The 15,145-nt window shown below is 42.9% G+C and overlaps 1 protein-coding gene across 1 annotated transcript in view; it reads left to right on the forward strand.

Moving 5' to 3' along the window:
- The window catches only part of SEPSECS (Sep (O-phosphoserine) tRNA:Sec (selenocysteine) tRNA synthase), a 208,348-nt gene that overhangs the window by 104,381 nt on the left and 88,822 nt on the right, over window positions 1-15,145 (forward strand). The window contains exons 7-8 of the mRNA XM_085642333.1: window positions 5,024-5,153; window positions 5,244-5,335. Of these exons, the coding sequence (XP_085498459.1) occupies window positions 5,024-5,153; window positions 5,244-5,335 (222 nt within the window). The remainder of the gene's footprint in view (window positions 1-5,023; window positions 5,154-5,243; window positions 5,336-15,145) is intronic.

Raw genomic sequence — 15,145 nt, forward strand, 5'->3', positions numbered from 1 at the left:
TGCCAAAGAGGTGGTGTTCACATGAGGAGATTCCGGGAATGTAGTGGGGAAGAGCACAGGCTAGCAAACTGCAGTACAGCTAAAGCCACAATGACTAATTCCACCAGTCGAGATTGCTACTGGAAAAAGCATTAAATAAATGGGTTTGAAGCTGTCCCGGTGGGGGTGTTATGGGGTAGGTGGAGTATTTCAAATTAATATGCTGGCCTGAAAAGACTGCTACCTACCTAATCCATCTTTCCTTGATGATAAGACAATTTTAGTTATCTGAACATTGATATTAGGACATGTTGGTGGCCTTTAAGAATTCCTCCTCGAGATCTGTGAGAATCTATGATTTTCCCAAAGGACCTGTGAATGGCCATTGTTATCCTTCTGCATATGCAGGGTTAGCTGGGAGGGAATTGCACCTTCCAACATGCCCATCACATTGCTTACAGTTGAGGTCGAGGTAGAGGTGAACGGAGAGCTCTAAAAACTATTTCATATTGTACTGAGGTATTTGGGCAGGGCTGACTCCTGTCCCTACTGCTTCTTGGACTTGACTTTGAAGCACTTGACGTGTTGGATTTGATAGGGTATGCTGGGTGAGGTGGAGTCAAAAAGGGAAATCTCCTTGAATGCAGATGTCATACTACTTTACAATGGCCAATGCGTGGTACACCATTCCCAGGCTCATTGCAGATTCAACATATATGGCAGGCACTCTAGTTTTAAATACACTGCGATACATCATTTCTGTTGCTGCTCAGTATCTGAAAATTTAACCTCTACATGACTGTCCTTTCAAGGAGGGAAGAACTGAATTTAAATTATTGACAATGGTAAACACAAAGACAGAAGCTAGGTTCCAAGAATGCAACCTGGATGTGCTGCTGGTGTAATGTTCAAGGAGGAGGCACCACATGGCAAGAAACTGCTCCACTCATTACTGTATAGTGCAGTCCTGTTCAAAATAGTGGAGCTGCCCAGCTTCCTCGGTTATGTGACAAACTCCATATTGGACCTCCCAAATCATTTATTGAAACACATTTGATATTTAGATATCTATTGTGGTGTGATTGCTCTCCAAATATAACTCAGGATACATAACTCAACCACCTATTGATTAATTTCTTAGGTACATGATTTTATTACATGTGTTTACATAATTCATGGTTTTGGTGTTTTGGTTCAGTTATAGAAGTCCTGTCCTTGTGTTACAAAATTTAAAAGAAGGGTTAGGCACATGCCTTGCTACACCGCTAAATTAACACCAAGAGGTAGCACCAAGGCCTGAATATTGTTTTTTTAGTGCCAGAGTGTTTTAAGTGAAAAATGAATCCCTATTTCATAAAGTTGGGTCCTCGGGGGAAATGTAAACCATTTTCGGCCAATCAATCTTGTGGCCTTTTCAGTAAACACGTTTGTTATACAATCATGCACTTATGGAATTGATTATTAAGTGCTTGAGAAACTCTTGGGTCAAAATAAACTTTCAAATGCTTTGGGTATTTAAAATAATATTTAAGGGAAGTATATGCCTATTATATGGAGTCCAACAATGGGTAAAGGATTGTTGGCCCATGAGTCATAAGGTATTTACCTATCCCTGAGGTTATAACAATTGAAATATGTATTGATGTCTTGGTTTCAGAGGGGTTAGTTGAGCCATCCCAATTTTTAATGCCTAATACTAGCTCAGGAGGCACTATTCAACAATGTGTACAATGAGGTTGCACAAACTCACTTCAGACGCCATTGTTGGACTTCTCAGCAACCCACGATAAATGACTGTCATGTGCCCTGAGATCAGATGGAATGATGATGCATGCTCAATTCCACCTACACTTGCTTCATGGAAGTGGGGAGGTCTTTGATGGTGGCATGAGTAGTGACCGGCTGGAAACTGATTACCTCTCTATGAACAGGGCATGCTCCTTGCAGTCACTCCTGAGAAGAAGGATTCAAGAAGAGGAATCTAATCAGAATCTCAAAGATGTTGGACATGGTTGAGAATTAAACTCAATTAAAATAAATCACAGCTTGAGCTGGTCAGCCTTTACAGGTATGTCCTGCAGCTCATGACCTTGTGTATTGCTCTGAATTGATATACCCGACTTCTCCCCCCTTAGACATTAGGGTTGTATTAGTCCGGACAATCTCTATCATTTATAAGACAATTATGAAAAACTCAGAAGACAACTTAGGCCCTTTGAAATCTAAATTAGTGAAGTACCTGGGTCCACTGGATGACATGAAATGGAAGAAGGCACTACTACATCCTAGAGAAGTGTTGAAAAGTTCATTTTTAGGCTGATACAGATTAAGCTATTGCATAGATTGTATTTTATATGTTTTGGATTGCACCTGGTGGGGTCAGTGAAGACAGCACTGTGAGAGGGAATGGAGAAGACACCTTTGTCCACATGATGTGGGAATGTTTCAAATTGACTTGTCTGGAGACATTAGGGTCTTTACTCTCAAAAGTAGACGACAACTCCTTTCAAGTTAAGTTAGTACTTTTTTAGATGGGGGTCAACTGGCTACATGTAGATGTCAGAGAACGCTGCAGTTGGGACTGGTGGTTGTGTGTTGTGACTGCCTCAAGGCGGGTCATCGCCACTCCCCCAGATATTGGTAGTGTGCGATGCAGCATGGACTGGTACATGTCTACAGAGAGAGTGGTTTATGGCGGTATGGAAGCACCGGTGGTTTCGGAAAATATGTTTTCCCTGGCTGTAGTATTTCCAACTTGTATAATGGTGCGGTGCAGCTCAAAGATATGCTGTTGTCTCACTTTTTATAGCCATCCGCAATGACAAAGGCAGTTTATATTCAGTGTTGTATTGTAGTCGTTGCTTGCACCTGCTGGCATGAGGATAAGGGAGGAGGGAACATATATGTAGGGAAACAAATTAAAAACTAGAATTAATGCTTCAGGTGTGAGCAAATCAGGAGTAGAGCACTGTTTTCGCTAACTAGAGTTATTGTAGTGGCATTTGATTAAATATTTTGGAGATGTAATGTGTAAATAGTAATAAAAAAGCGTTTAAAATATAACTTTTATTGTATTAGTGACTTTAAGAAATGCACTCAATCTTCGTGCTAGCTGTTTCCTTGTACTTGGTCAATATCATTGCAGTCAGTGTCAGGTTTTCTTCCCTTAGAAGGTACTCAGGTGGTTTAGTTCTATGTAACTTTTTGTTCTACTAGTCAGCAACTATTCTTGTGCTTCATGCTGCCATTAACGTGACAAATATGCCCTCCACTCTTAACCATGTCTGCAAATGCAAGAGAGGGATCGATCAGGACCATGATTTCCCTTTGTGGTGCCAGTCTCTTTAGCCATTTAGAATACTCTCCTGGTCTCCATGGCCATGCTGCCAGATGTGCTGAAACTCCTGCATGCGTAAGGCATAGAGCTCTTACCCGAATCAAAAAATAGTCAGGGGTTTTACTCCTACTTTTTGGGGTTCGCAGACCCGTCGTCACACTAAATCACTCATACACGCAGTCATTGGTGGGGCCCCAACACCAAAATTCATTCACGAGTCTGCACACAGAAGGGATGTATAGTTCATGCGCTGGACATGTGGGGGGTACCTTATAACCTATATAAAAGAAAAAGTTGTTTTACAGAAATATACATTAGCACTCACCACCTATAGATTCCTAAACATCAAGGCACTCCACCACTTGGTCGACAGACCAATTAGTTGGATTGGTTGATGGTGATCTAGAACCAGCTAAAACACATTTAAGACTCAGAATCCTTTACTCTCTTCATTGAATAACCACAAACTCGTAATTTCTGTTAATCAATATTGGTTTATCTAATTATTATTTCATTTAGTCTCAACTTTTATAATTAATCAAAGTTTAGAGTTTTATTCATTTCGTATGACTTTATATTTACCTAATCTCGCTATCTGGATTTTTCTCTAGTTCATTTGGCTCTGTATAACCGATTTTAGCCGTTAATTGTCCAAATAAAGCCGAAAGTACTCTGCTCAGCACGTCACAGTCCCAAAGCTCTACAAAGGACCAGAATTCGTGCAAGCGTCTGTCATCATCTGTGGGGTCGATAGGGTTTGCGGTCATCGAGCAAAAGGCAGCATCACAACCCTCACTAGTCTACTACTCTTTTATAATAAATTTCAGGATGACATGTTACAATTTTTAACCAAGAAAGTATGCTATTGGCTGATTGGAAACGTCCGATTTTACATCCTACAGGTTCACATGGATCTTGCTGGTTCACTTTCGTAGCGCCTGTTCAGTCCCAATGCTACAATGTTTAGGGTTTGCTTGTATGATCCAATTGTTCCTTTAAACCAGTTTTTACTGTTTGGGGTTTGGCAGTCCACCAAGTTCCTATCCTTGACTGAGGACATGGTGTGCAAAGGTTGTTAGGAGGTTCACGGAGCCGTCCGAGTCTGCGCAGTAGACATCGCGCTCACGAGACGGTGGCCACTTCTGAACTCCATGTCGGATGCCATTTTCTAGGTAGGACCAAATGTCAATTTAAGCGAAACAAACACAAAAGAATAATGAATACAAAGAAATTAAGATTCTAATGTTATCCCCTCACTAATCCCATTATTTATTAGTATTTTCCTATCATATAGCGACATTTAAAGCAATAATATTTACCTTTACGGTCCGCCACGAGAATGCAAACGTCACAAAAGCAACATAAATCATGCAATACTCTATTACCACATGTACTACTATTAATATGCATACAGATTTTAGTTATTAAATTATTTTGCTATGCAAATAGCAGTTTCCCATGTGTAATTGGTGTATGCAAATGGTTGAATTAGTATAACACAGCACACAATTAGTACATTTATAATAAGTAGGTAATTTAATTAGTATTTTCATGCAAAATAGAGGAGGTATACAACATTTTGTTATACCTGCTCCATCGCTATTATAACAGATGCTTTTGTAGAAATGTTAAACAATCTTGCCTTGTTTTAAACATTTGTTGGCATGACTATACAATATTGCCCCTGATATCCAGTTTCTGTTGTAGGGGGCTCGATTGGGCAGAATTGACGCTTTTGTTCAGAGCTTGGACAAGAACTTCATGGTTCCAGTTGGTGGCGCTATTATTGCTGGTTTTAATGATGTGTTTATACAAGCGATTAGCAAAATGTATCCAGGTAAATATATTTATTTTCTAGCTATACGTGCAGTACGCAATATTACTGTAATCATGATTTATTCACTTAATGTTTGAATTGTTATTTCAGGACGAGCATCTGCTTCCCCTTCATTGGATGTTCTAATTACTCTCTTATCTCTGGGTGCAAGTGGCTATAAGCAGCTATTGAGGGAAAGAAAGGTAAGACTTTTTTTTTTTTTTTTTTACAGCATTTACAATGTAAGTTGCTAAACTCAAGGTGGTGGTAGTGAGCGAGAGATACATAATTTGTTATACTCTTATTATACAACATACAAGCAAGAGCCTTTCCTTGAGGTTGTTAAAGCATATTGCATATGTAAAAATAATATACCGAATCAGAATACGCTCTAGTTGGATTTTGTGGATTTTTCTTTTTTTCATAATTTTAAAAATCTCATAAGTTCCTTGGTCATGGCGCAGCACTGTAAAGCATATGCAAACTTAAATTCGAAAATGCATTTCTAATGTGAAATTTCAAAAGCACCGTATTCAAAAGAAATCACTTCCACTGCCTTGCTTATTAAAACACAGTTAAATACAGAGCCTTCACATTCATATGTTTAGAGATAAAAAAAAAAAAAATGTGGGTCTTGCGTTTTTTTCCCCATCAAGCCTATGCCTGTAGTTCAGCTTATTTTCAAAATGATAGTCTGCTAGAAATAGCCAAAGGTACAGCGGCATACCCGCCGGTTACTGTTTTTGAGTCGCAGTGTAGTGGATTTACATCCGTGCTGGAACCCTTCCAACTTTGACGGCATTATCGTGCAAATTTTAGACTGTGGCCTTTTTGTGACAGTAGTGGACTTGTATCCTTTGTGGAATGCTCCTAGTGTGATGGCCATATCGCTTTGAACTTTATATTATGGTCCTTTGTGACACAAAAATTGAAGATATTATGCTGTTTACATAAAATGGATCGATATTGAACTGTTGCAAGGAATCTGCATTTGCTGTGGAAGAATTGGATGAACATTACTCAATTTTAAACTTTTGAGGTGCTCGGAGTGGTAATTTGACAAATAGAAATAGATATGTTTTGGCCCCCCGAATCATTCAAGTTGCAGCTGTTTTTTCTTTTTGAACTCCTGGTTACTCAACAAAAAAAATATTGTATCTGTGAAGTACAATGGCTTGATTAAAATCTATGATGTAGCAACAGTGCAGCCAGCTTTCAAGAAAAGAAGGACATAGATATAGCCAGAATAGCAATGATATATGTTCTACTGCCAGAACATGGTGTGTGAGTGCAGTGCACCTACGATGGGAGTGTTTTGGTGTCCTGCGTTTAAGTTGTTGTGGAATAAATATAAAATGTCCTAGCCTTCGTGAAGGAAAGTTTCATTTCTATTAATGGCGATGATTATGCTTTTTTATTCCTTATTTTATTGCTCAGCAGCCTTAAGAGTACAAGTAACAACAAAAGATTACAAATCTCATGAGTCTTTACAATGTTCAAAAAACAACCATAAGGGCAGTCCCTTATAAACAACATCAAAGGATAGCACTTCCTCTTTCTTCGGGCGAAATACCTGATCCCGCTTCTTAATTAATCTTGTTTCTACTCAGACCCTGAAAAGACAAGGAGTCAGCATCTGAAAGATGATAAACATCTGGTATTCCTATAACAGCGTTAAAGAGACCGGTTAAGCAACCAACAACAATCATAGATTCACAAAGCATAAGAGCTGTACCTAGATCTCACCCCATAAAGCTCCTGCGTTATGATACTTGTCCTACATGTAGGCTGCAAACTTCCAGGGGGGTGGGGAAGAACTAATCCATTGGGTGGGATAATCCTCGCCTCCGTGTCCTTAATAGAATTGAAACTTTTCTTCACGAAAGCTAGGACATTTTGTATTCTATGTCAGGACCGGAGTACCTAATGTGAGTGCACCATTGATTCAATACATAAGTTTATACATTGATACGTTGAATTCAAAGCACACCTCACAGATAACCACCTAATGGCGGGTGCCATTAGTTGATTATCCATGAGGTGTGCTTTGATGAAGGTGTGACTACAAGCCCCTCAACCCCTACAGACCATAGGGCATATTTCAGCCTTAACAAAAATACAACATAGCAATGTATAAACGTTTGTATTGAATCACTGGTGCACTCACATTAGGTGGACACGTTTCAGTCTCCTTATTACAGGATACTATAGGAGTGGTACACACGGGGCTGGTCCCTGTGCGGTCCTGAAGAAGAGCTTTAGGGGTCAGCTCGCAACATGTCGACCCAATACTAGGGACACTCTACTCATCATAGTCTGGTTGTTTCTTTCCCTAGTATTTACCCCTGTTTTTAAACATACCAACTAGGAGCAGGACTAAAATATTAGCCCACTAGTTAGGTATTCTTAACCCACTTTTTTCCACTCCATATCACTGCCCTACACATTTTTCAAAAATAAGTGCTTCCACGTGATTTCGCAAGTCGCAGCACACCTCAATACGCTGCGGATTGAGAGAATCACTATGATGAAGCATGCCACCTAGGGGAAACCCTGGTGGGTGAGAGGTCTCTAGAAAGGGAGTGTTCGAGGCATATGAGCTGCAGATTATACACTGTGCATAGATCGCCATCTGGTGTTGGGCCCGGATGTTTGCAGTTAGTTTTTTCTCTTGAAAAGTCTTTGGAAGTCATGAGTTCGGTGACTCCTCCCTTGGTTCGTATTGCGCATGGGCTTCGGCTCCATCCTCAGATTGTTTTTTTTCCGCCATCGGGCTCGGATGTAATACTACGCGCTCCGGTCTTGAACTTTCCCAGTTCAACGATCGACGCAAAAATCCTCGCTCATCGAGCTCCTTCAGATAATAAATCATCTTAATCACCTTCTCTTCGGCACTTCTTCGATTCCGGTCGTCGACGGCGGCCTTCGGGCCTATTCCGGCTCCGGTCTCGGCTGATGGAAAGAACTTCTTTCAAGAAGTGCCCTCGATGTGGGTCCAAGTTTCCCCACACCGATCTCCACGAGGTGTGCAACCTCTGCCTCTCCCCTGAACACGAGGCCCGAGACTGTCCCGCCTGCAAGTCTTTTCGCTCTAAAAAGACTATTCGAGATCGATGGGCTAGACGCAACATGGCGCACTCCTCGATCGCCGCTCCAGTCGACATCTTCGGGGACGACGTCGAAGCTCCGGGACAGCAGAACATCGAAGAAGAGGACAACGACCTCGTCAGTGCTTCCGAGGCCGACGACTCAGATGTGGAGGACATCACCCCGGCGCAGAGAGTCGTGAGTACAATACCCCCTCCCACACCCACGCCGATACCCAAAAAGGCTTCGGTCACACCTTCGCCTTCGGGCCTAGGCAAGACCAAGGATACTGCTTCTCACACCCCGCCTTCGGGCCCGGTGAAGAAGCCTATTAAGCATTCCGGCAGCTCGGGCTCGAGCCAGCATACCACCGGTACCGAATAACACCCTTCAGCACCGAAGAAAAGATCGGCCTCCATCTCCACACCGAACCTGCCCTTCCGGTGCCGACCGAACATCACAAGGCCCTCGGCACCGACACTCCCGTGCCGAAGCCTTCTTCGGCACCGACCAAAAAATCGGAGGTCCCAAAGAAGCACGGCTTAGACCAGCCTAAAAAGCCGTCGGCCCCGAAAACTTCGGCGCGGACCGAACAACCAGTGTCGCAAGAACTTTTCACACCGGATCCTCTCCAAAAGACACTCACCAAGGATCCAAAAACTGGCCATTTGACATTGTCTACAAAAAAGAGACACTTGGACAAACCAGCTCCACCTCCACCTCGGAAAGACACTGCTACCTCCCCTTTCAGAGTGCCTTCCCCTCCTCCTCCACTTCCTCCACCCTCCCCACCTCCACCCTCTCCACCCCCGCCTCATCGTTCCCCAACCTTGTCTCCTGTCCCAGACGATTTAGGAGACCCATATTATGATCCAGCAGATGTGCCACAAGACCCCACCCCTACTGGATCTCCAGACCCATGGGACGACTATAATAATCCGGACATCCCAGATGTCCCACTGGATGACCTTTACCCATCTAGGCCATCCCCACCTGAAGATTCCTTAGGTTTTCACCACCTATTACAAAGGGCGGCACATTACCACGGGGTGGAGTTACATACTGACCCAGTGGAGGAAGATTTTCTCCTAGACACCTTTGACAACGCACATAGGTCTACTGCCATCCTACCTATGTTAAAGGGAGTGATTAAACATGCACCGGAGGTCTTTAAAGACCCAGTCAGGGCCAGGGTCCTAAACCCCCGTATAGAGAAAAAATACAAAGCCGCCCCCACACACCCTTCTTACATTAAAGGCCCTGCACCATTGGATTCCCTAGTGGTATCTACAGCTAGGAAGCGCTCAAATTCTCAGGCGTCAGGCGAAGCACCACCACCTTACAAAGAGTCCAAGCTCCTAGACGCGTCAGGGAAGCGCACTGCGTCACAAGCCGCCAACATATGGCGTATCGCCAACACGCAAGCGCTATTGGCCAGATACGACAGGGCGCATTATGATGAGTTAGAGGCCATCATGCACCATCACCCTGAAAAATACAAGAACAGGGTCAATGAATTGATCCAAGAGGGAAAAATAATAACTAATACCTCTATTCGCTGTGCCCTAGATGCAGCAGATACAGCCTCCAGGGCCATAAACACCAGTGTCCTTCTCCGTCGCCATGCCTGGCTCAGAGTTTCATGTTTTAAACCTGAGGTACAAGCCTCTATATTGAACCACCCATTCGACCAAGATCATCTATTTGGCCCAAAAGTTGATGAAGCCCTCGAAAAGATGAAAAAAGATACTGACACGGCGAAAACCATGGGAGCCCTACAGTCACACACTCCCATGCGCTCCTTTCGCCGCTCTTCCTTTCGAGGCACGGGCAGAGGCTACTCCTCGGATAGTGCATCCACGTCCTACAAATCCCCTCCTCAATCTACCTTCACAAAGGGTTATCAAAGAGGCGGATACAGAGGCAATAATAATAAGGGCAGAGGCAAAACAAATACCGCCCGCTCTGCCACACCTACTACCCAATGACTTTCCCCCGCTCCCTCTAGACCATTCCACTCCGGTCGGGGGCAGAATACAACATTTACTTCACGTCTGGGAGACAATCGCCTCAGACAGATGGGTGACACAAATTATTCAGTCAGGGTATTGCCTAGAACTAACATCTACCCCCCCAAACATTCCACCCAGGCACCGCCCTATGTCTCAAGAACATACTGAGCTACTAAAACAGGAGGTGTTCTCTCTCCTGCAAAAAGGAGCCGTAGAGCAGGTCCCCATAAATCAACAAAATTTAGGGGTCTACTCCCTGTACTTTCTGATTCCAAAGACAGACAAGACTCTACGACCTATCCTAGATCTCAGACCTCTAAACACTTACATACATTCAGACCATTTTCACATGGTAACCCTTCAACAGGTTCTTCCACTCCTCTCCCAGAACGATTTTCCCACCACTCCGGACTTGAAAGACGCATACTTTCACATCCCAGTACACCAGTCTCACAGAAAGTACCTCAGATTTGTGGTGGACGGGAAACACTACCAGTTCAAGGTGCTCCCTTTCGGGGTAACAACAACACCAAGGGTATTCACCAAGTGCCTAGCAGTAGTGGCTGCACACCTCAGAAGACAGCACATTCACGTCTTCCTGTATCTGGACGACTGGCTAATAAAAGCCACGTCCTACGAACAATGTGTGCAACATACCGCCGCTACAGTCCAACTACTTCACCAGCTAGGTTTCACCGTGAAACATCAAAAATCCCACCTGGTACCATCACACACAAAACAATACCTCGGTGCCACCATAGACACCTCAAAAGCCATAGCCTATCCCAATCCTGCCAGCATTGCAAAAATACAGGCTCTGCGTCAAAAATTCATATGTCAACACTCTCTCAGCAAGAGTGTTTATGCAACTGATAGGGATGATGGCCTCTTGCATCTTCATAGTGCCCCATGCAAGACTCCAGATGCGTCCACTCCAAGAGTGCTTAGCGCGCCAGTGGAACCAGGCCCAGGGACAACTGACAGATCTGGTGTTGATAGACGGTCGCACCCATCGCTCTCTGCAGTGGTGGAACACCACAAACCTTTCCAGAGGTCGACCGTTCCTGGACCCGGTCCCACAAATAATCCTAACAGACGCATCGCTCTCCGGCTGGGGAGCTCATCTGTTACATCTCACAGCACAGGGCACATGGACGCCGCAACAAAAGTTACTCCACATCAACCATCTGGAGTTACTGGCAATCTTCCTCGCCCTAAAATCCTCCCAGACGCAGATTTCAGGCAAGGCAGTCCTCATTCGCACAGACAACATGACTGCCATGTACTACATTCAAAAACAGGGGGGCACACACTCTCCACAGCTCTCTCAATTAGCACAGAGCATATGGAGATGGGCAATTCCACAAAAGATCTTTCTCCTGGCCCAACACGTCCCAGGAGTCCAAAACACCGTGGCGGATCTGCTCAGCAGACAGACGCAGCAGATCCACGAGTGGGAACTTCACCCACAGGTTCTCCACCCGTTCTTTCAGAAGTGGGGGCAAAAACAATCCGTAAAGGCATTTTTCTCTTTCAATGTATGCTGAGCATTGTAGCATGCATTGAAGATATAAAAATGTGGAGAAATGAAACCAATTCTCCTTGTTGTGCTTTCCTACACCAATTTTAGAATGGTGCAGCATTCACACACATATCGAGATTTTTGATTTCTGATAAATCTAGACATGTGTCTTGTTCTATGAGTATTCAGTGCAATCATGCACAACAACACTTATAGAACACCCTTTCAACGCAAACTGGTGTGCATAATGAGATTGTATTTACATGGAGTATAAAAAGTGCACAGACTGCCTTTTCCTCTCTTTGTAAATATGAAAGTGTCTTGCACAATAACTATGTTACAAAAAGTGACATATTTCCGGTTTTAAAATTCCTTGCGAATGATAGAAGGTAAGCACAGAGTTTTGTCTGCAAAGATGTTCAAAGAAGAATGATTGAAATGATTGTGGTCCTTCAATACCTACAATGGGAAATTTTATGAACCCCTCAAATCTCTTTTTTGGCAGGTCACATGATATCTGATTATGGTCAGATTTCAAACCTTCATAGGTATAAACAGAGTGTTTTTAGAAACGTGTTTCAACTTTGTAGCTTCTTGCAGACCTCCTCATTCTGCATATTGAGACTTAGTTAAACTTACCTTCACAGTAATAGGAATAAAAAATGGTATACATTTTTTTCAGATTTTCATTGCAATCTAAATTCATATAAATTGCTTATTTTAACATTTGGATCTGTGAAAGAAAAGGAAAAAAAAATTATAACGTGTAATAATACATTTTTTACAACAAAGCATAATTTCCACAAAGTAATTTGTTTGCCTTTTTTGCTATTCTCAGAATATATTGAATTTCACTAAAAATAGCGATCAGAAAGATTGTTAAAAAAAAACAACATGCTATTCTCAGCAAAATACCACAAGTTACAAATTGCAGATATATAAAATGCTTACGGCTAACAAAATTTTATAAGTTTAACTTACAAAAACTGTAAATGTTGTCGCTTTAAAATATTTACCGAATCTAAGGATGAATTTTTGGAGGAGGCACCACGCCCACAACGTTTTTCTTCAGTGCTGTGGACATTTTTTACTTTTCCCGAGGGGCAAACAAAGATCAATGCCACCTTGGTCACGTGCAAGATTTGCAAAAGAGTTCTGTTGCGAGGGGATCCTAACAAGAAATACTCGTACGGCAAGTATGATGAAACACCTAAGGACCCTTCATCCAAACAATCTTGCACGAGAAGAGTGCAAACGGATGAGAAACGCTCCTGCGCCTTTCTGAGTTTCTTTTCTTTTTCTTTTTTTTCTGGTATGATTTCTCTATTTTTACGTTGAAAAACAGTATCTGTAAAAAAGAATCACAAATAAATGTATATTAATAACTTTCAAATTCATACTATTCCATTACTGTACAAACACATTTTATATAAAAACTGACTAAGAAACTATAGCCCTGAACCACAAGTGTGATGATGGTTAAAACACTACATGCATAGTGCATACTACTTTGAAGCAGTTCATGCCCTAAAGCCTACCTCACTAAAAGACTACATGCTAACTGACTGAATGATTACAGTACTATAAGGAGACACACTGGGTGAGTAACAGGGTGTTTGCTTGAAGTGTATGAATACTAACTGGGGAATTGAAGGTGGGAAAGACAACTGTGTAGGTGGTTAGAGGTCTGCATGCATAGTGAATAGGCATTTGCAGCAGTCTATGTGTTAAAGCCTGGCTCACTGCACGAGTACTTGGGAACTGACGGAATGATTAGAGTACAGCAAGGAGAGTGCCTGGATGAATTTATAAGTGGTTTGCTTTTGACACTGTGAATGGATTAGTACTTGGTACTGAATGGGTCACTAGAGGAGTGCAAAGGGAGTGACAGGATGTTTGCTGGACTGTATTGATACTGACTAGGGAATTGAAGGTGTGAAAGACAAGTGTATAGTATGTTAGAAGACTGCATGCATACTACATAGACATTTTGAAGCAGTCTGTGTGTTAATGTATGGTTCACAACATGAGTTCTTGGAAACTGACTAAATCATCAGACTACTGCTAGGACAGTGCCTCGGTAAAACTTTTAAATTTTCAGTTCTGGCACAGTGAAGAGAATAGTACATGGTACTGCACTTTAGCGTCAAACCCTGACTCATTTTATCTTGGCACAACAGGCACTGTATTACTGTCTGTTCAACTAGATTTTCGTGACTGGAAAACCATACCTTGCACCTCAATCTGGATTTAGTTCTGACAATCCCTTGATAAGCAGTGTGGGCAAGATCAACCACCTTTTGTTGTAAACTTCTCGGAATCACCAAGCGGAGGCCTCTCATCAAACATCCTTCTGGGGACACCGCTAGTTCCAGCCGAAAATTGTGGTACAACGCCAATGTTAATTTTGCTTCCTCCTTGTGATGAGGTGTTTTTTTGACAGAGTGTGCCAGTTGCCGGAAGCCACTACAGAGATGGCTAACTGGAGACATTCATCACTGTCTGTAGCCTGAATGATGTATTTCATTGAGGGGAGCAATGGTCTGGACCATTCCATTATGAGGCGGACATATTGTTCGATTTCCTCTGCATCAACTTCCTCTTACACTGTGGCTGGCCTAGCATGGCTGGATAAATAATCCGCAGGATTCTGGGCACCAGGTCGATATACCACTTATAAACAGTAGGCCTGCAATTGGAGAATCTATTTCTCGATCCTCAGAGAAGGCGTGGAAGAGTAGCCAGTGAAAAGAGGTACCAGAGGTTAGTGGTCCATGTGGACAAGGAACGGTTGACTGTAGAGATACAGGTTAAAGTGGCAACAGCCCCAGTGTACCGCAGCGGCCTCCTTCTCTATTTGAGAGTATAATTGCTTGGTCTCTGTCAAAGCACGACTGGCATACACTACTGGAGCCCACTCGCCATTGGCTTGTTTCTGCGGCAGTATAGCCCAGAGACCAATGGGACTTGCGCTGGGATTCACGGCTGGGATCAAAATAAGCCAATGTAGTATCTGCCGACAGCACTTTCTTGGTCAACTGAAATGCCTCTTCTTGGGCGGGTCCCCAGCTCCATACAGTATTGGCTGTGGTCAGCTCCCTAAGGGGCGCAGTGAGGGCAGTAAGATTTTGGATAAATTGCCCACAGTAGGTAACTATCCCTAGGAAATTGTGCACGCCGGTGACACTGGTGGGTACTGGAACTGTTTGGATGTCGTGGACTTTCGTAGGATCTAGCATAACTCCCTCCTCTGAAAATCTATACCCAAAGAATGCTACGTCTTTCTGAAGGAAAGCACATTTCTCTGTGTGAAGTGTGAGACCTTTTTTTTTATGGTGTTGGAATGTCGCTTTTAGATGGTCCAGGTGTTCTTCAAATGTAGATGCATGTAC

Source organism: Triturus cristatus, chromosome 2_2 (assembly GCF_964204655.1).
Source record: "Triturus cristatus chromosome 2_2, aTriCri1.1, whole genome shotgun sequence".
Taxonomy (NCBI): domain Eukaryota; kingdom Metazoa; phylum Chordata; class Amphibia; order Caudata; family Salamandridae; genus Triturus; species Triturus cristatus.